The 23,390-nt window shown below is 32.5% G+C and overlaps 8 protein-coding genes across 10 annotated transcripts; 2 read left to right on the top strand and 6 right to left on the bottom strand.

The window, feature by feature from the left end:
• Positions 1-75: 75 nt before the first annotated feature.
• Apc7 (anaphase-promoting complex subunit 7) lies at positions 76-2,662 on the top strand. Its single transcript, XM_076389158.1, has 6 exons — positions 76-338; positions 465-788; positions 854-1,263; positions 1,347-1,761; positions 1,850-2,124; positions 2,208-2,662. The coding sequence occupies exons 1-6, from the start codon at positions 270-272 to the stop codon at positions 2,428-2,430; spliced, it is 1,716 nt and encodes a 571-aa protein (XP_076245273.1). The 5' UTR covers positions 76-269; the 3' UTR covers positions 2,431-2,662.
• Positions 2,663-2,787: 125 nt separating this feature from the next.
• LOC143185868 (uncharacterized) lies at positions 2,788-5,796 on the bottom strand. The gene is made up of 5 exons (XM_076389159.1): positions 4,918-5,796; positions 4,750-4,813; positions 4,243-4,643; positions 4,014-4,157; positions 2,788-3,942 (listed from the first exon to the last, which is right to left on the bottom strand). Exons 1-5 carry the CDS (start codon positions 5,031-5,033, stop codon positions 3,603-3,605), a joined length of 1,065 nt encoding a protein of 354 aa, XP_076245274.1. The 5' UTR covers positions 5,034-5,796; the 3' UTR covers positions 2,788-3,602.
• Positions 5,797-6,755: 959 nt separating this feature from the next.
• On the bottom strand, positions 6,756-8,244 carry Selt (selenoprotein T). The gene is made up of 4 exons (XM_076388864.1): positions 8,003-8,244; positions 7,448-7,577; positions 7,188-7,371; positions 6,756-7,108 (listed from the first exon to the last, which is right to left on the bottom strand). Exons 1-4 carry the CDS (start codon positions 8,134-8,136, stop codon positions 6,996-6,998), a joined length of 561 nt encoding a protein of 186 aa, XP_076244979.1. The 5' UTR covers positions 8,137-8,244; the 3' UTR covers positions 6,756-6,995.
• Positions 8,245-8,748: 504 nt separating this feature from the next.
• On the bottom strand, positions 8,749-12,318 carry LOC143185891 (ankyrin repeat domain-containing protein 13C). Of its 3 annotated transcripts, none has more exons than XM_076389190.1 (10): positions 11,482-12,318; positions 11,272-11,400; positions 11,158-11,199; positions 10,978-11,082; positions 10,776-10,907; positions 10,483-10,694; positions 10,279-10,410; positions 10,035-10,196; positions 9,576-9,976; positions 8,749-9,504 (listed from the first exon to the last, which is right to left on the bottom strand). In XM_076389190.1, the coding sequence occupies exons 2-10, from the start codon at positions 11,387-11,389 to the stop codon at positions 9,489-9,491; spliced, it is 1,320 nt and encodes a 439-aa protein (XP_076245305.1). In that variant the 5' UTR covers positions 11,390-11,400; positions 11,482-12,318; the 3' UTR covers positions 8,749-9,488. The 3 variants fall into 3 exon arrangements, with proteins under 3 accessions (XP_076245305.1, XP_076245304.1, XP_076245303.1); XM_076389189.1 differs by having other exon boundaries at positions 11,272-11,413; positions 11,482-12,317; XM_076389188.1 differs by having other exon boundaries at positions 11,272-12,317.
• Positions 12,319-12,671: 353 nt separating this feature from the next.
• On the bottom strand, positions 12,672-15,847 carry Btbd9 (BTB (POZ) domain containing 9). Its single transcript, XM_076389181.1, has 10 exons — positions 15,096-15,847; positions 14,874-15,026; positions 14,616-14,805; positions 14,226-14,481; positions 14,031-14,163; positions 13,808-13,945; positions 13,599-13,729; positions 13,408-13,536; positions 13,147-13,336; positions 12,672-13,063 (listed from the first exon to the last, which is right to left on the bottom strand). The coding sequence occupies exons 1-10, from the start codon at positions 15,408-15,410 to the stop codon at positions 12,863-12,865; spliced, it is 1,836 nt and encodes a 611-aa protein (XP_076245296.1). The 5' UTR covers positions 15,411-15,847; the 3' UTR covers positions 12,672-12,862.
• A 387-nt stretch (positions 15,848-16,234) lies between these two features.
• On the top strand, positions 16,235-18,544 carry Cdc10 (cyclin-dependent kinase 10). Its single transcript, XM_076389182.1, has 6 exons — positions 16,235-16,418; positions 16,839-16,993; positions 17,075-17,675; positions 17,751-18,047; positions 18,122-18,255; positions 18,329-18,544. Exons 1-6 carry the CDS (start codon positions 16,409-16,411, stop codon positions 18,362-18,364), a joined length of 1,233 nt encoding a protein of 410 aa, XP_076245297.1. The 5' UTR covers positions 16,235-16,408; the 3' UTR covers positions 18,365-18,544.
• On the bottom strand, positions 18,492-20,572 carry Csp6 (chemosensory protein 6). The gene is made up of 2 exons (XM_076389183.1): positions 20,209-20,572; positions 18,492-18,965 (listed from the first exon to the last, which is right to left on the bottom strand). The coding sequence occupies exons 1-2, from the start codon at positions 20,390-20,392 to the stop codon at positions 18,775-18,777; spliced, it is 375 nt and encodes a 124-aa protein (XP_076245298.1). The 5' UTR covers positions 20,393-20,572; the 3' UTR covers positions 18,492-18,774.
• Positions 20,573-22,432: 1,860 nt separating this feature from the next.
• Positions 22,433-22,954, bottom strand: LOC143186271 (allergen Tha p 1). Its single transcript, XM_076389843.1, has 2 exons — positions 22,792-22,954; positions 22,433-22,572 (listed from the first exon to the last, which is right to left on the bottom strand). Exons 1-2 carry the CDS (start codon positions 22,952-22,954, stop codon positions 22,433-22,435), a joined length of 303 nt encoding a protein of 100 aa, XP_076245958.1.
• Positions 22,955-23,390: the final 436 nt, after the last annotated feature.

Below are 23,390 nucleotides of genomic sequence, written 5' to 3'. Positions count from 1 at the left end.
CAGAAAAGAGCCATTGATTGTTATGTCTATTGTACACTTCGTTTGTGGTTCAATATTTGTGAGTGAAGATTTTGCTCCAAAGACGGTTTCTTTTACTAATTCAAAGTTTATTTATGAAATATTTAGGATACGTTATCGTATGCAATGTAAAGTGTTCATCGAACTTCTTTCATTATATTCGATTTTCCGTAGGTTAAGGAGAGTCGTCAGTAATAAAAACTGTTCAGTATTCTAAATACATTATATATCAGAAGAATATTTTAAAGATAATGTCGACTTTGTATGATCAGATCAAACTTCTTTATGAACAAGGATTATATTCAAATGTTATTTCACTGGTAAGTAAATGTAATAAATGACTCAAATTATTTCTCCCTTTAGAAATTTAATTAGAAAGGAGTTAATCTATCGATTAACAGATTCTTCAATGTTTCATCATTTTCGTGTTTATTTTTATTGCACAGGCGAATTTAATATTTTCACTCAGTGAAAACAATTCAGATTTATTACCCATACATGGAAAGTTCCATATGTATGTTTATTATGCGGATGCTCACTTCTATTTGGGTAAATATGAGCGAGCTGAGGCACTCTATAAAAAATCCTTGCAATTTCGCAAGTGTCTACTAAAATCCAAAGGTGCCACAAAACCTTTGGAAGGTCAGAAGGACCTTCCAACAGATGTTGATATAAAGTATCAGATTCATTTATGTTTAATAAAGTTAAAAAATTCTCAAGAAGCACTTCAAGTATTACAAAGCATTCCTGGCAAACAAAGAACTCCAAAGGTAAAATTAATAGACTTAAATATCAATTTGCAATTACATTTCTATAAAATTATTTACTTTTTAAGGTAAACATGGCTCTTGCAAAAATGTGTCAAGAACAAGGAATGGAACGTACTGCTATCACAGCTTATAAAGAAGTCTTAAGGGAATGTCCATTAGCCTTAGAAGCTGCTGAAGGCCTGCTGTCCCTTGGTGTGAAAGGGATTGAAGTAAATTCATTAATTGTAGGTTGTGCATCCAGTTTGCAAAATTTAGATTGGTTAAATACTTGGATCAAAGCTCATGCACATATACATAATAGAGATTATACCCATGCGGTATCAACATTGAGATCTCTAGATAATGGTATTCTACTACGAAATAATGTGGATTTACTGACAACAATAGGAGAATGTTATTACTATGCTGGAGATTATGAAACTGCTCTGTCATACCTAAGGAGAGTTAGGATCATAGAACCAGATGTTATGAAAGGGTAACAGATAATTTAGTTAATCATAGTTATGTAACAGAATATTCATAGAAAAATATATGGTTAAAATTATTATTATTGAACAGGGTGGATGTTTATGCTGCAGTATTGTACAAAACTCATCACATTAAGGAACTTGGAAGACTGATTCTTATAATAACAGCGAGCAATGAATACACTGGACAAATATATGTTGCCATGGCGTATTCTCTCTATGCTGCTAGGAAACTCGGCAGAGCGAATGCATTGACAGCGCAAGCATTAAATTTGAATCCAAACGACATAGAAGCGACGATACTTCGAGGAAATATTCTTATAGAACAGAAAAAGTATCAAGATGCATTATTTTTCTTCAGACACGCCGTGCAATTGAAACCATACCGTTACGAGCCACATAAGGGTTTAGTGGATTGTCTTGTAGGTATGCACAGATTAAAAGAAGCTCTCAATATTGCAAGTGGATCTTGCAAGCAACTTGGACACACTGCAAGACTTCTCACGGTAATTACATAAATTTATATGTATATACAAGACATGAAATCAGTTTTAAATTTTATGGAACATGTATAACTAAGAAATTTCTTTACAGCTTTATGCTTCTGTACTTATGAAAGATCCAGTTTCTGTTGGTAAAGCAAAGAATTTATTAGAAAACGCGTTAATTCAGGAAGAAGGGTATTTGCCTGCAGCTTATTTATTAGCTGAGATATACGAACAGGAAATGAATTTGGAAGCTGCAATTGCGTTGCTTGAGAAACGAGTACGATTTCAGTCAACGTGCAAGCTGCATCAGATGCTTGGAGATCTTTGGGCAAGAGTTCACAACGAAGAGAAAGCTTTGGATCATTATGCCATTGCTTTAAAGTAAATTTTCTAATTTTTGTAATCACTAGAAGGGGCATTTAATTCTATTAGAATATTTAATTGAATATATTTTATTAAATTAGTCTAGATCCAAACAACAGGAGGGCACTGGAAGGTATGCACAGGTTAGATAACTCTTCGAATAAAATAGATTCGGCTTATTACATGGCAGTGGGCGAAGAACAAACAGATACAACTTACGATGTTGGCGATGGCCTACCAGATACCGATAACGATGAAGCACCTGATGAAAGTGAAACTGAGGCTGTATGGTCAGACATGGATCTTGAAGCAAATAGTCAATAATATAAAAAAATGTTATGTATTTAAATGATTTAAGTTAGAGTTGTAATTAGCTTTTATTTTGTGTAATATTTTTTATCGTTATTTTCTTTGTAATTTATGAAACCTAAAAGTAGGAACAGATGTTACTTTCTGAGAAAGGATTCTTGTTATCACAGACTCTTTAAATTATTTTTGCAAAGAACTGTCAATAGTCTTTTGTAACTTTTTTCATATGAATAAGAAACTTCGTATTAAAAATATTGTTACCAATCATGTCTTAGAATAAATTATTTTGAAAATTTATATCGTATCCAACTTTGAAGCTATTATCCAATCAACTGTTTCTGATCACAGTTGTAGAAAAATGCTAAAAAGGGTATTATCTAATGTTTGATCTTTTTCGTTTATTCGTCCAAAAAGTACAGTTTTGTTTTCTACGATATCATTCGTTTTCAGAAATACCGTGTACACAGAATAAAACTACATACTACACATAGTTTATTTACACATTGTACAGGATTGGAGATTCATGGAATCAATAATACTATTAATGCGCGAATTTATCAATTGACGTATATCGTACATATACATATTTTATTCACCTATTTCGAGAAAAGAAAAGAGATGTCGCGCAAAGAGCAAATTAGCAAAGTTCTTCGATAAGGGCGAAGGGCCGTAATTGTATGACGTATTTCATTCACTTTTATATCTCCTAAAATAGGTAATGTCATGTAAATGTACCCTCTACGATAAAACAAGAATTTTTGGATTCGATGTATTAGAAAACGCAGAATTCAGTCTTAAAGGTAGGAAGCACGCATATTTCCTAAATAGTTCGCTTTGGTCTTCGAACTGCGTTCACATTACGTGTATGTATATGTTTGTACATGTATCTCAACGCATCATCCCTCTCTGACAATGCAATACGAGACTCTGAGAGCATCATCTACACGATGCATTTGATGTACATATCCGAAGAATTTTCACAACGCGAAAATTAATAAATAGGAATGACCAGAAAAATAGTCGGGCACTAAATGTTTAAGAATACCCGTGGGACAGAATCAATACGTACAATTGATCGCTATAATGATCATTCTTTACTGTCTGCAGGAATAAGTTCATTTATCGCAATGATACGTGTGTTACTCTTTAAATATTCATCTATATACTTTCCTTTAGCTATGGTTCTCTTACGTGGTTTGTTCGTTCTGTACTTCTTCTAAGGTTCTAACTTTTACCCCCAGTCCATCGAAAGAAGAGGTGGAGGAAGGAGGGGTCATTGAAGAAGACGAAGAGGTAGAAGAGGAAGAGGTGATCGAAGAAGATGATGAAGACGAAGAAGAAGACAGCGAAGAAGAGGACGAAGAGGATAGTGATGGATCGTCACCAACGATTGAAGTAACACCTGGACCAGGTGATGGACTATCCACTGGTCGAAATGAAAAGCCAGGAGAGTCGAGACTGGAACAAGATTCCGGGGTCCCGGTAGAAGTAATAGTTGGATGTAGACTAGATATTGCCACGTCCAATCTGATTAAAAGAAAAAAGTACATATAGAGATTTAGGATACAAAATTGTTTTCCTACGAGTAATATATTTACCTAGAGGCGGCCGAAGTTAATAAGCCAGAGGTACGTTTTGTCGGTGGCTGTAATTGATGATCCATTGTAGAATCGTCCAACTCAAATTTTCTTTTGACCGAAGCCAAGCAACTCGGTCGTATTGCGATAGGACTTAGACTTCGTCTGGACAAGAAACAGAATAAACAATTACAATTTGTAAAAATTGAATTTATAATAAGGAATCTATGCAATCTTTGTATAAACATACCTTGTAGCGAAAGCTTTTCTAGTAGGGCTAGGCGATAAATTATTTTTCCAAGCAACTGCATGAACTCCAGGCGAATAACACTGTCTCTGACCAAAACTTGTTCTCGTCGGCGACGGTGAAGAATAGGTAGTTTGTCCACTTACCGACAAATTGATACTGAGCGGATCGAGAACTCGTTTCGCGATTGGTCGTGATTCTATCTTAAACTGTAATGAAGCTGATTCTGAATCTTTGAAGGATAATCCTTCTGCTTCAATTGTAAGATCTTCCCAAGATTGAGAGATCTGCATGGCACTGTGTATTTCTTTCTCATGAGCCGCTTCGCGACCAGCAACATCAATGCATTCTTCTTGCCTCAACTGACTCACACGTGGAGTTAGCCTAGGAACAGTTCCAGAACTCTGTAAAAATAAATATCCCATATTTCACTTTCTGCTTTACAACAATGTTTATACAGCTAGTTTTAAGAATAATTTTTTCTTATAACTAAGAAAGATATATTCTTACACTAGTGCTGAAGCGCCTTATGCGAGGTGAATTGGAAAATATATTAAAATTTGACGGGACATCCCTGAAAACATTTCATAGAATTAGTATTCCTCTAAAGGATATCAGGGCCATTTATTCTCTAAGATCTAAGCCATCTTCCAGACTATTTCAAGGACAAATAAATACCTTGGTGCAGTAGCAGAAGGTGATGTTACAGACATTGTTGCAGTGATCTTGTTGATCATGGGCGCGCTACTAGACCGTTTTAAACTGACTATCGTACAGTCAACATCCATGATCATCCAGACCAGCTATCTGTTGGCACATCTGTGTGGATACGTTATTCAAGGAATCAAAGAACATTTGAGCATACGCAATAATGTAGATCACCAAGCAATACAACAACTAATCCTTGGCACAAGATACATGTATATCGTGCCCTTTCCAGTTGGTGTTGCCTGTAGATTCAGTAATAGCGAATCCTGTTCTTTGGCACGAAAACCGAGAAGATGCCGCATTTGAGCTATCATTTAAACCCTGCCGCTTCGATTTTCGTCTCGCTATTTGACGCGCTATTAGCGCGAAATCTTCGTGCCTTGTCTTCAACTTCGCTGAGCGAAACGCCAGGACTAAAAGAATTGCCAAGGAATGCAAACGATCGACACGAAAGTATGCATGGCAAGAGAACGAAGTGGGCAAGGTGCGAAATGATATTAATTCTTCGTTTCTGTTTCCTACATGAACCACCGTCCAGAAACTGGGTTAGAAATCGTGATTTCGTTTAATATTTCGTAACGTCTAATTTTTCCAACAGTATCACTGATTAGTAGAGAATCGTAAACTTTTTTCGCACTACTGACGAACCCCTATCGTTCCTTATCGTGAAGCACGCGTATGTCAGACCTGGCTACGATCCCTCTGCTTCCTTGCGAAAAATCTTTCACGATTAAGCACACCGAATTCGTTGGTAGCCTTGTGCCTTTCGTTAAGTCCATGGACCTAAGAATACATAAACGATCGTAAAACTTAGCTACTTGTATAAATTATCGGTAAGGGGAAAGCAGGGAGGAGAATTGTAGTATCTTTGGTGATCCTTTTCTAAAATCATTGTTTCTCTCTCTTTCTTTCAAAAGGCGCAACATTTGAGTATTTTCAATAATATGCCATGCATAACGAAACAATTCGAAGCGTTATTATATACGCTTCGGAATAAAATAATCTGAATTTAGCGATGTATTCGTTTTAAATTGAACAATAATCGTATGGGGAAAAAAGTTTAATGCATCGATTGTATAAACATTTTCGTATTATGATTTGTATGATCCATGGAACGAAATAAAGGCGGTTAAAATTTTTATGAGGATGAAAATTTGAAAGGATGAACGAAAGGTAAGGAAATTTGTATTTTTTACTGATTGAGTGGAAATAAATTGAAGTATTTTTGATTAAGAAAAAATAAATGAAGTATACACGTTGTTTTGGTGAATGGAAATAGCCATTTTAGTCCAGAAATATTTTTTAATTTTGTTCTTAGGCAGTTATTCAAAATTTTCTGAAACTTGTTTAGCTTATATAATACCAAATATAAATTTAATTAAACTTCGTAATATTATAAATCAAAAATATTTTTTTTTCTTTGATATTATAAAGAAAATTTGTAGACAAAAATAGTTTTAATACGATTTTATTGTTATATACTGTGTTTTTATCATTATGTAATGTGATTTATTGAATATACGGTTAACTAATTAGATAAATCGAATACATAATGTCATAAACACGTGCGTATCTTCAGGTTGATACATATCGCACTTATTCAAACTCTTGAATAATTTTCGATATACTTCTTTACACGAAAATTACTCAAAAATTTAATTTTTATTTATCAATAAATATTAAGATATTGTTCTTTCACGAAATTCCTTGAAAAGTAATCAATAACACTGTTTTAATTCTGTGAATTATGTAAAGTACTGTATATTTTCTTTTCAATATTTGAATTAGGATTGAAAATTAAAAATATCTCTGAGCAATGTTAAAAGGTTTTATTTTAGCTTCGCTCTTGCGAACTCTATCTATTTCTGTACATACCGTCTTAACGAAAACAAAATATCTTTTATAAGATACCGCAACAAAACATACGCGAAACATGGAAATGACGGTAGCGTTTGAATGTTTATAGAGTTGCAGAAACGAAAGCTTCTTAATTATAAATGATTAACATTTGGTACAAATAAAAAATTGAATTTTTCATTAATATTACTCTATCTTATATCTACATCTGCATACTGCATGTTCAAATGAGTATCTATTATTTGGAAAAGCTCAAGCGGTTGTGGTATTCTGCCAGTTTCCAGTTTAGACCACACAGGAACGTCTGAAACATTAAAAAGAAGTATTTCAGATATAATCATTAGAGCTTTTGTGCTTATATTTCTCAGAAAGTCATTAATTACCATTAAAATGTATTTCAAAAGCTCCTGATGATATAAACTGCCATTCTATTGCATTAAAAATAAAAAATATCATGAAACAAGAATAAATTCGATTGTCCATACACCATTGCCAAAGTGATGGTAACGGCTGACCCAGATCAAATCCACTTATTATTAACATTATTAAAGACATCTTAGCAAGACCCTAGTAGAAAAATATTATTATGTTAACAACCATTAAATATTATACACCTACTTAGGTATAACAATATTATTCTTACTAGTATTTTGGCAATAAACATATTATATCCAGGTGGATTATAGTTCTCTCCTTCGATTTGTAACTTTGGATATTTCTGTCTAAGAATACTAACATAGTCCTCATAAACTTTTCTATAGCCACAGGAGTAACTGAAAAAGGCAAAAACAAAGAATCAAACTATATTATTATTAATTATATATACAACACAAGGAACATGAAATATGTAACAAGGTGATACAGTATGTATCGCACATGTACTTCGAAAGTAACACAACTCAATAAAATATGATTTTTGGAGCAGTTGGTAAAGACACTCTATCTATCTTAAACATTTTACTAATTATCAACAAACTTATTTATTGCAAATAACGAGCAATTATTCTTCAACTGAATTATTTCAATACGATAACTTTTGTCAAAAAATTCTGTTTCTGTCAATATGATTTGTTTCGAAAATAACGTTATTTTAAGCTTCTAATTATTTGTTGCCTGTCCTGAAAAACATACCTTTTTGAGTCGTGTCACTTTTGAAAAACATGCGCAACATATTTGTGACTAAATATTGAAGGCTCACCAATAAAAGAATTTTAACGTCGGTCCTGTTTTTGTACCGAGTTTGGTTAATGAAACTTGATTGTCATCAGCTTTGGTGCTCAGCGCACATAGAAGGATATAAAGACACAAAGTTAATTTCATAGAACGCATCATATTTTTTTAAGTCATTGAAATCACGTCAAACGTATAAATCTTCCTTAAGGATAATTAATTCGATTTAAGTTTATTGGGAAAATATCAACCTCTGCTTCTCCGCGACTATCTATACTGGATCCATTCACTATCCGCTACTAAGCAGAACGACGCCGAATCGAACCGACCTGAGCCGAATCGAGCGAACAGAGCTCTAATAATATTTATCAGTTGTGGATTAAACTGATAACGAATGGAATTTGGCTTTTAATTATTGTCACGTATTTTAGTTTTCCAATCAAATTCGAATTGAACCAAAAAATTGTTTCGAAATTTTTTATAACATTTTTAAAAAATTGTGTCAATTGTAAAAGACAATTTAAAGCTGTTATTTTTATGGAAAATAGTTTTCAAATATAAGAAATTCAAAATCATTACAAAATTATAAAAATAGTTAAATACATTTTATAATATTTGGAGGGGGAAACAAATGCTTCATTTATTTGAAATTGGAGAGAATATTTCAAATCAAATTGAAAGCATTTGAATTCAAGTAACTTGACTAATTTAAGTAAGGTGTTAGTTATATGAATTTGTAATACATTCTAAGTAGATAGAATAATGTATAGAACATTATGATTTGCTATAATCTTTATTTATAAATTTTTGTACTAAACACACACATATAAGTATCACAATTCTAGATTAGCTAGCGAAATAGAGAATGTGTGATAGAATGATGCGCTTCAAATAAAGATGATCTTAATCTACATTTCAAAGACCATAATTGTAATAATGGAGTAGGATGGGAGACATCATTTGACTGTTATCTTTAAAAAGAATGCAAGTATGCAACAGATGCCTCCCATATTTTCTACAATGTGTAGGAGACATATTCTCTTTAAAAGAGGCAGAGATTTCTCTCTGATTTATAAATAAATACTGCCAGTGTTTCTATTTCTTAAATAAAATACTTTTCAAGGAGTAATAGCTAAATGCAAGAAAACTCAGAAGCTGAACGAGGTAAAGCGAAGTGCTGAACGTAGTGATTATCTTTTATGCACTGAGTGGAATAGATTATCTTCACGTGCATAAATTTATTATGTTGCTTTCCTTCTTAAGGATTTAGCATACAACTTTGTAGAGTATACCACAATGTAAGCTTACTGTGGACTCTCCTCATCAAGAATACTTGCTACATTTAATACTCAAACTCAGAGCAATCTTTCTTCAAAATGTACTGTGCAACTTTTCGAGAAATCATCTTGGCAACAGTATATCCAAGAAAATTCAGAAGTTATATAGCTTTCCAGAGGAAAAACGGTACCTTCAATTTCATAATTGACATGTGTTGTTTTTAGAATGTGAAGCCGTCATAAATCTGGAAATCTAGGGAACAAAGGTGCTGAATTAGTAAACGGAATTCTAAGAGGTATGGTACAAAGGTTTCCAAAATTCACCTCATAGGATCTTCGAAATAGTCTGATGGTATTTGGAACAGTTGTGGGTCTATATCGTTACGGAAGGAAAATTCTTGAAAAGTGATTTTTGCCGTCACTGTAGGTAAAATTGGTATGTCAATTTTTACGGGAAATCCAGGTGGTAGTTTCATGAGAACGAACTGTCGCAATTTGCTAAAATGTTTGAATGGCGCGATCACTTCCAAAACGTTTAATAACATATCGACTGTTAGTGGAAAATCTGGACTCATGGCAACTGTTGCTTTAAATGATTTACTGCTTTCTTTGTAAACGAGATTTCTTCCTAAAAGAGGACACTGGCCTGGCGGTGCTGAAATATATTCTTCCCAAGTTATGTTTGATTCAGGTGGAGGGTTTAGAGAAGCTCTTCTAACTTGAGGCTAAAAAATTGATAAAAGTAAATACAAAAAATATAATTAAAAACTTATATTCTTTTACCTCGCCATTCGCGAATCCTTGTGAATTTCCTTTTGTTAAAGATTCCATGATAGCCTTATTTTTTTGTAGATCTTCCTCGCTTAAATGTTCCCGTCTTTTCCTACTTTCCAAAACAATTCCATTGATTTGATAAAAATCCGCATGGAAAGGTCCTACCATTTCCTTCAATAAATATTTAAAATAGATCTCGAGCATATGTTAAAGATAACAATAAACGAAAAGGATAACTGAATGCTAATAATACCCTTTTGTCCTCACGAAATATCCACCCTGTCTGAGCTCGTGAAAATGTGATACCTTTTGTTGACATTTGTGCTGCCATGATATCACTTGACATGAGAATATCAACTTCGTCTTCTATTTCTAATTCTGTTTCCTGAAAAATAAATAAGTAATAGTAAGTACAAAATTAGAAGCAATAATAAAGGTAATAATAAAGCAACCTGACCTCATATCTCACTCTTTGATACAGTTTAGCCTTGTTATCAAGTACTGTTAAGGATTTACTTGGCTTTTGGTCACCATTAAAAATGAACGATATGTCTCCTCTTTCCCATCTCATATCATTAAAATCTACTAAAGTGGTATCCATTCTAATGGATGCTCCACTTTTATGTATCTTACAAACATCAGAAGGAAGTACACGAGAAACTAATGGTACTGAAAAGTACAGAATATGAATGAAAAATGAACATACAATAAGCAAAAAATTAAAAAATTAAATAACCAATGGAAAAGTACCCCAACTTTGAAAATCCCATTTTAGTTCCATATAGAAATCACCCATTTGCCGTAGTGTTGCAACTAAATTTGGTCTTCTCTCTTCCATTTGCTCTCTAGCTTGTTGCTTCAATTTCCTTACCAGAGAAGATACTATAAAAAACATTAGATCAATGACAAGTATTTTTTCTATCACAAATAGCTTGCAATTACGTCTACTGACTGGTTTGTCTATCTCCATAACTGATTGCTTCTGCAAGTGGACTCCAACCAGCCAAGTTCTTTACTTTCACAGGTGCGCCATGGGCAAGCAACAATTGAACTGATTCTAAAAAGTTATTCAGAGTTTAATAGACCTCTGCTTCAACAATTACAGATCATGAAGTTCAAATATTTTTATTACCTTTTCTCCCTAGCATAACAGCTAAATGCAAGGGTGTGTTCCCTGAAGAATAAATTTAAATTTACTATCATTGAACCAGATTTAACTGTATTTAAAATATAAATTAGTATTAACCTTGCTTATCTTTCTCAGCAATATCATAGGTTCTGATCAAAGAGCTCAAAGTTTTAACATCCCCTTGAAATACGCATTTGTGTAAAGGATATTTTTCGTTCTCTGAGTTCTCGGCCATGGCCGTTTACCCTTATCAAGGAAACTATAGCAATAATGGCAATGATTCCTTCCTTTATCTGATTGAATCTCTTTTGATGTAATAACAGTTACCTTGTATTCCATTTCCAAAAAGGAGCATGCTATATTTAATAGTCATGCTAAGATTCTTGTTATGTGTGAGCCATTTATAAGCAACAGCTCACCGTTGATTGTTAAACTCTTAACTGTTAATAACATTAATAAATATCGCCCAAGTTCTATTAAATATTCTTAAAGTTTCAATTGAAATATCGAAAAAATTGTCATGTTTCTCAGGGCGTAACACTTAGAAGGTGTTCGCATTCCGAAAAGACCCCTAAATTGTTTCCTAATGATTGTTCGTGTAAATGTTATTGTTAATTCTGCCGCTGTTGTTTTTAATCGTATCTATGCCGTTCGTATTCGTGTTAGGTGGTCGTTCCTGTAATTCAAAGTAGTTGATCACTTCATTACTCTTGCTGTTCAATACCTCTTTAGAAGTATGAGATAATGCTACGTTCGTGATGCGTATGCCCTTCTTTGTGATTTACAGTTTCTTTCAATAATATTTATCTTTGATTATAAAAATGTATACTGCGCTACTACTACCACACTAAGACGGTACTGCGTTGTATTACTACTGCCGTTTATGTATGTATCACGGTGTGTATCTGATTTCTATGTGAATGTATACATGAGATACGTATATGTATATCAGATGCAGTTATCAAAACATCATTTTACGCACAGATCTAAACTAAATTTTAGTAACTAACGATTTAGCAGAGCGGGATCTCATAATTTCTGCTTTTCATTTTTTTCTTCAGTGATAATTTAATTTAAGATTGCGACTTCAATAACACATAGGAAGATCTTATCGTTAAGTGATAAAGATGAAGTTACTAGAAGTGTAACTTTATAATACTCTATTAATACTGTATATAATTGGTACAATGTTATTATCGTTTGAGACTGCTATTTTTAATTAATTTACGCACTTCAAGATCACGAGTCTGCGTCGATGTATAAAAATATATTCACACATATATGCGATATTGAAAAGAAATTTAATTCTTCTATGTTTTTATATATGTACTGTTGATTATATAACTTCACAAAATGTATTTAGGTAGTTTTGAAGAATGGAAAAATTCATAATTGCTTATCTTTATCCATTACTTAGGTTTTATACAAGGAAATATGAATTTATGTATGCGCAAATGCCTGTTTTTTTTTTTATTTTTATCAGTGAAGCAATGGAATGGATTGTAATTTATTAAAAATACACCTTGATCAAAAATTTATTATACAGCTATTTTTACAATCATAATTTATTCAATATCATACAAACGCGAAAAGTTTTAACATTAAAGAAATAACTTAAAATTCAAAATTTCATTATTAAACCTGTAATTTCAACAGTATAAATGAAATTTTGCGTAATTATTCCTAAATATTTAAAAAATACAGATGACTATGAGAAACTACTCTGATAATCAGAATTAGTTTCCTCCTGATCAATGTTCATTGCTTCTGTAGCCGTTTCTGGAGGTGGAGGTGCTACTGAAAGCGGAAAATCATTGGTTACTGCGTGTCTTCCTCTATGTACTGGAGATTTAGTGACGTTTTTATCATTTATCTGGGCAGGACATTCAAAATGAACACAGTGGAAAACCTATAAAATAATCAGAATATTTTAAGCCATTGTACATAATTCTAATATTACATATAGCATAGGTAATATTTTAAAATAAAAACCTCATTTGCTGTATTATGTGTTCCTACAATACGTATAAAAACAACAGGACGAGGTGGTTCGAAGTGTATTGTTTGCCATGAGCGGCAAGCTTCTCTGGTCCTATCGGCAACTACAGTCCAAGACCAAGCGTCACCAGATACTTCGATATAATAAGAGTATGAACGATTGTCACAATCCCAAAGCAATAATCTAGAAAATGAAGTAATAATTCTGATCGTATCGATTCAGTTTATAAGTACATTTTAATATACAACGTATACCTCATGGAATCTATAACATATGGTTGTCCAAGTTGTACTGAAATGGATCCAGAACCAAGTTGATGACAAGTGTATCCAATGTCCCAATCATAGTTTGATGTATCACCGTTCAGTAAAGCGTTGCGTGTTCTAGATTTACAAGTGCATAATATAGTGCAAGGGTAATGCCAAAACGTAGTTAATTTACATACCTACAAACACCCTCACTAACTGTAGCACTTCGATTCATGGTAGCAACATTTTGTGTTGGAACAACAAAGCCATTGCTAAGCTTTTCTGTATGATTCGTATAATAAGCTTCAAAACTTACTACATGAAATACCTGTAAAAATATAAATTATATAAATAAATAACGAATATGGGACTAAAAATATTCTTAGTGAAAATTTGATTATCTTACTTTGTTTACAGTGTTTTTTGTTCCAACAATACGAATATAAAGAACTACCCTTGGTTCAAAGTATAAATACTGCCAACTACGACAAAAGTATTGCGTGTGATCAATAACTTTAACCCAATCCTTTTGATCCATAGACACCTATTAAAAAGTACAGAATGTACTTTTTCACCACAGTGAAAACAATCAAGAATAAAAATTGGATATTGGAAATTCTTTGACTTACTTCTAAGTAGTAAGAATATGAACGCAAATCTTTATCCCAAAGTAACATTTTAACATGATTAATGATGCTTTGAGTGCCTAATTTAATCAATATACCATGTTCTTGTGATTCTGTGATAGTGTGTCTGGTATACCTGATACAAAGTCAAAGATTTAGTTTAAATGAATAAGTTTAGAAATGAACTTATTAACTTACCCCTTTTCCATATCATAATCTTTTGTGTCCCCATTTAAAAGGTAGCTGCGCATTTCCCCTTGTAAGACTTCGGCACCGTGCATAGGGTGAGCAACGTTTTCATCCACAAGTAGTAAACCGCGATAATTAAATTCTGAATCTCGTAACTGTGTTCTTGTAGCTATTGCATCTAAAATTGCTTCAGGAGAAACCAGTCCAGTTGATCGAACAGTATGTAAAAGATCCGTAATAGAAATCAGGCTTAATCGTACCTTATCTATAAAATTAATTGCATTATTTTGCACTGCACAATGCATCATAATTTTTCGTTTAAAAAATATTTTTGGTATTATAGTAAAAAATTTGTAGAATAATTTTTTTATTTCTACATCATTTTGTATACTTACTTACCCAAAACACTTTTGCCATCAATCTCAGGATTTGCCTTTATCCATGCTTGCACAGCTAAAAAGATATCAATCTCTGGTGCATAAAATGAATCTCTTACAATAAGCTCATTCAAAGCAGCAGTGCTTAACTGTAAAAAGCTCTCATGCTGAATCACTTCGCAAGCATGTTTGTCCATATACTCATGACAAACCTAGAAGAGATTAATTCCTCTATTTTCAAACATTCTTTTGGATGTCAATGTTGACATCATGATCATACCCTGGTAAGAAACTGTAGTTGGTAAAGAAGCGCTGCATCAAATATTAGACACACATTTTTTATGCTCAGTATCTCTTTTAGATAATCTGATATAGAGGTTCCCAATTCTGAAAACCCATAGAGATGTGCTAATCCAAGAATATCCAAAACTGCCTAAAAAAAAAATGATTTATGTGGTAATAAAAACATAATTTGAAAGTGAAATATTCAAGTAGAAGGTACCTCTTCACGTCTGTCTGTAAGGGATATGCGTCCTAAATATATATATTCAAGTAAACCTTTGAATGCTGCTAAATTGGCATCTTTAAGTTCAATTTCATGTTGTGTTGATTCCTTTAGTCCGCCAAATAAAAGGGCCCTAAAATACTGGCTGCGTGCAGCTAATATAATTTTATGAGCACTAAATCTCTGACCACCGACAATCAAAGTCACATCTGAATACTCATCTGAGAGATACAGTGCACCAATATCCTCAGATAAAAGATTAATATGTTCAATGTCACCAGATGATGGATTCAACCGATGATGAGAACTCATTTTTTATATTCAGATTTGCTGAACAGCAGAACTTTATATAGCTTCCTTTCAGCTGACTTTTTTGTCTTTTAAAAAATTGCCTTCATTATTGACTATAGAGCATTGTCAATATTCAATGACTTTAATGGCAACATATTTAAATACGTCTAAGAATACCATTTCTTCAATACTTTTTCATTTAGAATTAATTACGAAGTGAAAGTACACCGGTTTCATGGAACCTTAGCAACTGAATGACAGCAAAACAGTTACTTTTAGCATCCGAACCTTACTTTCAAATTTCATTCGTATTCTCCAGCTCTGCTACGATTTTATTCATAAGTGGACACACTTAATTACGCTACTATTCACTAATGGTACCTTATTTAAATTTAAATAGATTTTACAGAAAGTATACACTATGAAAATTAGAACGAATTCCACTTCGAAAGTTCGTCATTTCACATTCCTTAAATAACATACGTCCATTTTAAAAACATATACATATTCTACAGTTTCCCCTCAAAAAAAAACATTGCACGATACTATACATTTAAATATATTGTGCGTTTGGCCAATAAGATTGTTGGGTGAAAGTTGCGATTGGTTCTATACTTTTCTTACCACATAATTGATGTAATTGACGATTTATTTTTGGTGTTCCACTTCATATATTTCTTTCACCAATTAAATAACATTTTTTGATATTTTCTAAAAGAATTTGCTTTGAATTTTGACCTTGCACAACCCTCTATATTTGATTTTACAAAATTTAACTTAAGAGAGCGCTTGCATCAAAATTTCTTAATAAATGATATCAGTTCACTCTCTTTAATATCATCAATGGCACAAACGAATGATTGAAATTTATTGCAAGCTTCAGCAAGCTTTCTGTACCCGGTTAAAAGTAAAGGAATAATCGATTGCTTTCATAATTCTACTTTTTTATACACGAATGCTAAAGGAAGAGATTAACATATCGTGGAAAATATCGCGTTGAGAAAGAAAAATAAGCCATAATGACAAAAGGTACAGTTTTGTTTCATTCATGACTATAATATAAACACTACTCAAATAGGTTAACTGGTTTAATTTTGTTGTTGTAGAGGTTTTAAAAAATGTGAATAGTGTACTTATAAATTAAATCAAATACACTTTAATTCAGTTTGAGAGTTTTTTTTTAAACATGATATCTTTATCGATAAATGTAACAGTTTTTTAATAATACTCGTAAATACTAAAAAATCCTTAAATCAGTTTTGTTTAAAAAGATTCAGTTTAAATAACAACTGCTTTAAATATTTAAATATGAATTCATCATTGAATTTTAACTGTAAAGTAAGAACTTAATACTGTTGAAGTATCAGTTTTTACATAATGTTAGCAATAGTCAGAGACAAAATTTTCTAAAAACTTAGAATAATAACTTAGAATAATATGTTATTTTAGACGAGTCAGTAGAAAAAAAATCAGCAGAAAATAATGACAGTGATAAGAAAGCTTCATCTGAAGCTGGTCCTGATCCAACAGCACCAATAACAAGAAGAGGAGTATTAACATCATTTTTGACTGGCAAGCCAATGGAAATACCAGAACAAGATATTGTAATGATAAGATCATTTTTGTTATAGTTTTATTTATATTACTGTCACTGAATAATGCTAACAAATTTTTCTCCTTTACAGCTGGGTAAATGTAGATTTGTTTCTGAGTTTGAAAAATTAAATCGTATAGGTGAGGGAACATATGGGATTGTTTATCGGGCAAGAGATACCAAAAATGACAAAGTTGTAGCATTAAAAAAAGTTCGAATGGAACATGAAAAAGATGGCCTTCCAGTCAGTGGTCTCAGAGAAATCTCTGTTCTCCTATCTTGCAGACATGAAAATATTGTACATTTAAGAGAAGTAGTAGTAGGCAGAAGTTTAGAAAGCATATTTCTTGCTATGGAATATTGTGAACAAGATTTAGCAAGTTTATTAGACAACATGCAAGCTCCATTTTCAGAGAGTCAAGTGAAATGTATTGTTTTACAAGTATTAAAGGGTTTACGGTATTTACACCATAACTTTATTGTACACAGAGACTTGAAAGTCTCGAATCTTCTTATGACAGACAAGGGATGCGTAAAAATTGCCGATTTCGGACTAGCCAGGTGGTTTGGTTTACCTTTGAAACCTATGACACCTAGAGTAGTAACATTATGGTATAGAGCACCAGAGTTATTGTTACAAGCAAAAACTCAAACAACTTCGGTTGATATGTGGGCTGCTGGTTGTATTTTAGGTACAGTATTTCAATTATTTTACTTCCCTATGTAATATTAATTCTATGCTAATTCGAACGCAATTTTTACATTAGGTGAATTACTTGGACATCGACCTTTATTGCCTGGACGATCAGAAATCGCACAATTAGAATTAATTGTTGATTTACTGGGTACACCAAGTGAAGCAATTTGGCCTGAATTTAATACCCTTCCAGCATTACAAAATTTCACACTGAAACAGCAACCATATAATAACTTAAAACAAAGATTTCCATGGTTAAGTGCAGCTGGTTTAAGATTACTAAACTTCCTGTTTATGTACGATCCAAAGAAGAGGGCTACTGCTGAAGAATGCTTACAGAGCAGTTACTTCAAAGAAGCTCCTTTACGTAAGCAGAGCTAATTTATACATCTGTAATTATTTAATTAAAACTGTTGGTACTCAGTTTTATTATTTTTGCAGCATGTGATCCAAAACTCATGCCCACATTCCCACAACACAGAAACATGAAAAAAGCTGCACCACCAAAGGAAAACAGAGAACCAGAAACAAATGTAACAGATCAGACCAATAATTTACCAGCAATATCTGATCTTGTAAGTTTTTTATATTTTTTACGTTACATTTTTAAAAAGAAACATGAAACTAACACATTAATATCTTTTTTAGCTTGGGTCACTTGTCAAGAAGAGAAGAGTCGAATGAATTAAAATTGTAACTATATTCCTAAGTATCAGTTCAATCTCAATTTCCTTTTATTTCTTAGTTATAAAAATACCTGACTCTACAATTTGTATCCTATATTTAGGATGTACAACTTCTACCACAAACAGACTTTTAAATAAATGAACTTTATTACTAAATACTTAAAAAAGAATTACAAAACGTAGGACTTGTTTTCTTTAAACAAAACATGCATCCGTGAAAAAACAATGTGTATATTGTGACTAAATATGCAAATTCAGCATACAAGTTGAGGACACCGACGAGTTTCATGTTTCATCAGTGATGCAATGAATTGTGTACGTTCCAAATTTCATTGGAATGATTGGCAAATTACATTTGATTAGTTGTGATGCATTTTCATTGTAAAAATGATATTGCAATCCCGTATTTTATGTTTTTTTAGCAGGCTGGAAATCCTCGAAACGCTTCTTGTACTCGCCATTTGGATCATACTTTGCGGAGAGTCGCTCCCAATCCCTCGGTCTCTTAGCTCTCAAATGATTTATCACCTTCTCTGCAGTAGCCTTTTGTTTTTCATTGCACTTACTACAATTGCTGGATAAAGCGTCCGGCAAAGTCTCTAGAATCACAAGTGCATCAACCATTTAATATCTAATACAACATTTCATCCCTAAATCCTTACTTTAGGAATATGTGTAAGACGAAAATACAGAAAATAAGAAATATTTTGCATAATAAGACTTTTACACAAAAATAAAAATGCTTTAATGGACTAAAAATTAATCACTAAAACTCTCTGTTACCATCTTAAAAATCAAAAAAAGTTTAATATAAACTTATGAAATACTTCAGTGTATACTCCTTTCATTATTGATTCTTCAATGTCTCAATATTGATTCAAGGAAACATACAGAAAAATAAACGTGACATCCATAGCTTAACATCGTGAATCCACGAAAACGTGCGGAGAATAGAAAGTGCTTAAAGATCATTTTGCACTGCAGATTTTTTATGCTATATGAGTAATTGCTATTAGAAAATTACTACCATAAAAAATGTTTTTTAACATAGTTCATTTTCTTCGCGAATATACATAGATAATTACCTAGTACAAAATCTATTTACTATTTTAAGGTCAAACAGACTTTTAGACTTGTCGATCGTCATTTGTTAGATGTAATAATTTATAACGTGTTAGTAATACCTTAGACGTTTATAGGAGTTCAATGCACTCCAAACGAGAAAGTTTAAACCTACTTATGTAATAAAGAGAGGGAGAGTGAGGTGAACTATTTCGTAATCGTCGCCGTGGATGCATGTTGAAATTTCCAAACGGAACCAACGCGGTTTTTGGTCACACACCTAAACACAGACTTATTCCACGTACTATTTCTACCATCCCAGAAACATTTATCTACGAGATACAGCAGAACGAAAGCGATTTTTCACGAAAAATGAGATGAAAAAATGGAATGGATTTTCCTCATATGAAATTCTGTTTCAAAAAATAATACGATTTTTATTCAAAACATCTTATAACTCTAATCTCTCCGTATTATATAACTAATCATTACTAAATATCAGAAAATATTAATCAAAGAAGAGTGAGTAATTGAAAGAAGGAAATCTGAATTTAAATTTCTTAAGATCTCTGTGAAAAAAATTCAAGTCTTTCCAGAAACGTAGAACAATATTTTTAATAAGATTAACAAGTTCCCTTAATTAAGATGAAAAAGCTGAAGAATAAAAAAAAATACAAACTATAAAAAAAAAAGGGAAAAAAAAACAATTCTTAGCAGGAAGAATAATATATCACTCGATATCAATTTCAGAATTAATATTCAATTGCTATAGGCACTTACTCTTCAATTCCCGACCCTCGTTGGTGCACGGTCCCTCATCCAGCATACATTTAATATAATTAGTGAGGACACGACCGTTTTGGAGAATCCTGTCCACGTCGACGTCGTCGTATTTGCTGGGATATTTTTCGGCGGCGACAAAGGCGATTGCCACCGAAACGAATAACAGTAGACAAAGCTTCATGGTGCGATTAAAGAGCGTTCCTCGAACGCAACTCCTGTTCGGGGAAGACAAGAAACGAAGAGGAAGGCTTCGGTAGCTACCCTCCGCCGTGAAAAGGTACGTGTACTATGAATGATTCGAGCAGGCTACCGAATTATATAGCCGAATGCAGAGGACATTGGAGGGAGTGGATAAACGCGTTAACCAAACATCTTGCAGCGGCTTCGTTGAACCGTAGATGGTGAACAGTGGTTGTGGAACGGGTAGAAGTCGGTTTAGTATGAGGAAAAATTCCCGAATAATATTATCTGTTGTTTCCTCCCTACGCGATACTTTATTTTCATGAACTCTATTTTTTCCTGCGTTAGTTCAGAGAGCTGTTCAAATTTTGTCTACGTTGATCTTGGAGTTTTACGAATTTAAGACGAGAAGACTTCTGAGACGGTCCTTGAAAGATGGAACTGATTTCTCTAAGTACCTAGAAGTTGATTATTTTTTGTTTTAATTTTAATTTCTATTTGTTAGAAAAAATATAGTTTTAGTTTGTATCTGTACTATTTTATGTCTCTGATATCTGTGACATCAGCTGATTGATAATTGTTTCACTCGTTGCTTGAAATTTTGCTGACAGTCGATTTCATTGACCCAAAAAATACTGTCAGTTTGTTTTTCTTTTGAGTGCAGAGTTTTTTTGTTAACTTAACTCGTTTTAAATTGTCGGGATGCTTCGTGTTTATCTGCGGATGGAATTTCGATTAGAATAGCGAAACAGATGATAGAAACTAATAATAATATGAGAAGGAAAATTCCAGGAAGGAGTGTTTTGTGGGGCATTGTTGGAATTTTCTTATTCATCGGCAGTAATCTCACGTATTAAACAAAATACGAACGGTGAAAATGTGCTATTAATTCCGCGTACTTTTTCAAGGATTGTCGTTGACGATAATGCAATGTTATGCTTGGTGATCGTGTAGTCTGTGTTAACCAATCGTGCGCATAAAAAATTAAACAATTTATATATCCGATTGTGTATATTTTTCAAGAACGTGATGAATATTTGAATATAGGTTATTGAGTCATACGCATGTCACTTTTTTGGCAGTATAATTTAAATATAAAAATAATAAACACAAAATTTGTATGATATAAATAACCTAACAGTGTTCAGAGAATAATAAAATATAAAATATAAAAATTCGTTTCACTCTTTCGATTTATATGAAAATAGTGGTTGCTCTTTGCGTGATAAATAATAAATAATTCTAAAGGTTCTGTTGCACGATTAAATTCCACTCGTTCAATGAATATGATAGCGCAGCTTTTGTCATTAAACAACCCTGAAATTGTTCTTGAGAACACTACAACATCATTAAGCATTCTTTGCTCGGCGTACTTCAATGAATATCCTATTAGCTACTGATTTACAATATACGAACACATATTCGTTTCGACATTAGGCATCATCGTGTAGGCATTAGAATGCAGATCCTATCGACTTCGAATCACTATCGTTCTACTATATTGCGAAAAAACGACTGTTGAAGGTAAACTTTCTATTTTATCCCTTAGCCTTCGTATTATGCAAATGAATTCCCTAATTAGAATCTAATTATGACATAATTACTTTGTAACAGACACCCCTAAAAATGGGAAATGTCGATAAAGAAGAGATTTAAAATTTGCTTTGTAAACAAAATTGTATACAGCGACATCTGTGTAGCTGAAGCTGAATAAATGTAGTAGATTATTGACTTGGTCCATAAATGATTTATAGACTGCGAATATTAATGAAAATTCAGATTTTTATAGATATGTATGGATAAAAAAGTGTAACGATATTAGATCACTTGGTTTGGAATGTTTCAGTATATTTACTGTCTTATATAGTGATGTCTATAATAATGAAGAGGAATAAGGTTGTTAGATATCATTTCTTCTTTATCGACAGAATTAATTCGAATTTTAAACACATGTTGCAAAGTATTTTTTTTATTCATAATTTTAGGTTTAACATTTAACAGTGTGAGTCATTAGTTCTCTCCTTTATTTTATTAAATTATTTTATTCTTTATAACGGCGTATCATTAGCTTCAATTCGCGAGGATAATTTTTGCTCATGAAGTCCAACAAAGTTCGAGCATAATACTTGTGTTGAGGTGAGCAGTATTTGCAATTGTCATTCAGGATTTCCGGTATGAATTCTATAAAAATAAAAATAACAAATTTAAGTACCATTAACGCAACTTTTTTCAATATTTTATCGATAAGAATATATTCAATTTTTGATCTTTATTTTAGATATTTTATTATTTTCTCTTAATTTTTCACCAATCACCTCAGGTACAAAACTCTCAATCTCAATGGACCTAAGTTTATTAATCTCAAAACGATTTAAAAAATGAACGTGTCTCAAAATTTACCTATAAGTCTTTTTCCCACAACGTCACAACGTCCTCGTTCCAAAATGCAATCAATTTGTTTCTCCACGAAACGTTTGTTATTCAGAAATTTCATGATGCCTTGTGCATTGGCAAAATTTGCCAGTGTAATAACAATGAACAGTAACACGATTTTAAGTGTCATTGTTAACAAAAACTGTTCAAGTATATCTGATCGTGAGTCCTACTTGAAACACGACTGATTGTATCGAGTTCCTGACTCGTCCTTATATATTTCGATTCCCCATTAAGGGTAATGTTGTTTGGCAAAAGTGGATAGATATTAAAATATGCATTCCTACTTTTCACTTTCTAAATTGTTTGACAAAGGTGCTTATCGGAAGATCAAGATAACATTTGGCTAACATGATTTTCAGGTGAGCACCTTTGTCAAACAATTTAGAAAGTGAAATCTAAGAAAGCATATTTTAATATCTATTACAAAATTACCTTTAATGAGGAATAGAATGTTAATTAGATTATTTGGAGGAAAATGATCCCAAAGAATTCGAGGAACTGATAAATCGTTATAGACTACTGACAATAAAAAAAATTAAATTGTTTAAGTCACAAATTCTTTT

Source organism: Calliopsis andreniformis, chromosome 12 (assembly GCF_051401765.1).
Source record: "Calliopsis andreniformis isolate RMS-2024a chromosome 12, iyCalAndr_principal, whole genome shotgun sequence".
Lineage (NCBI taxonomy): Eukaryota > Metazoa > Arthropoda > Insecta > Hymenoptera > Andrenidae > Calliopsis > Calliopsis andreniformis.
Note: the sequence above shows the minus strand (reverse complement) of the source record. Positions and strands in the feature narration are given on the sequence as shown.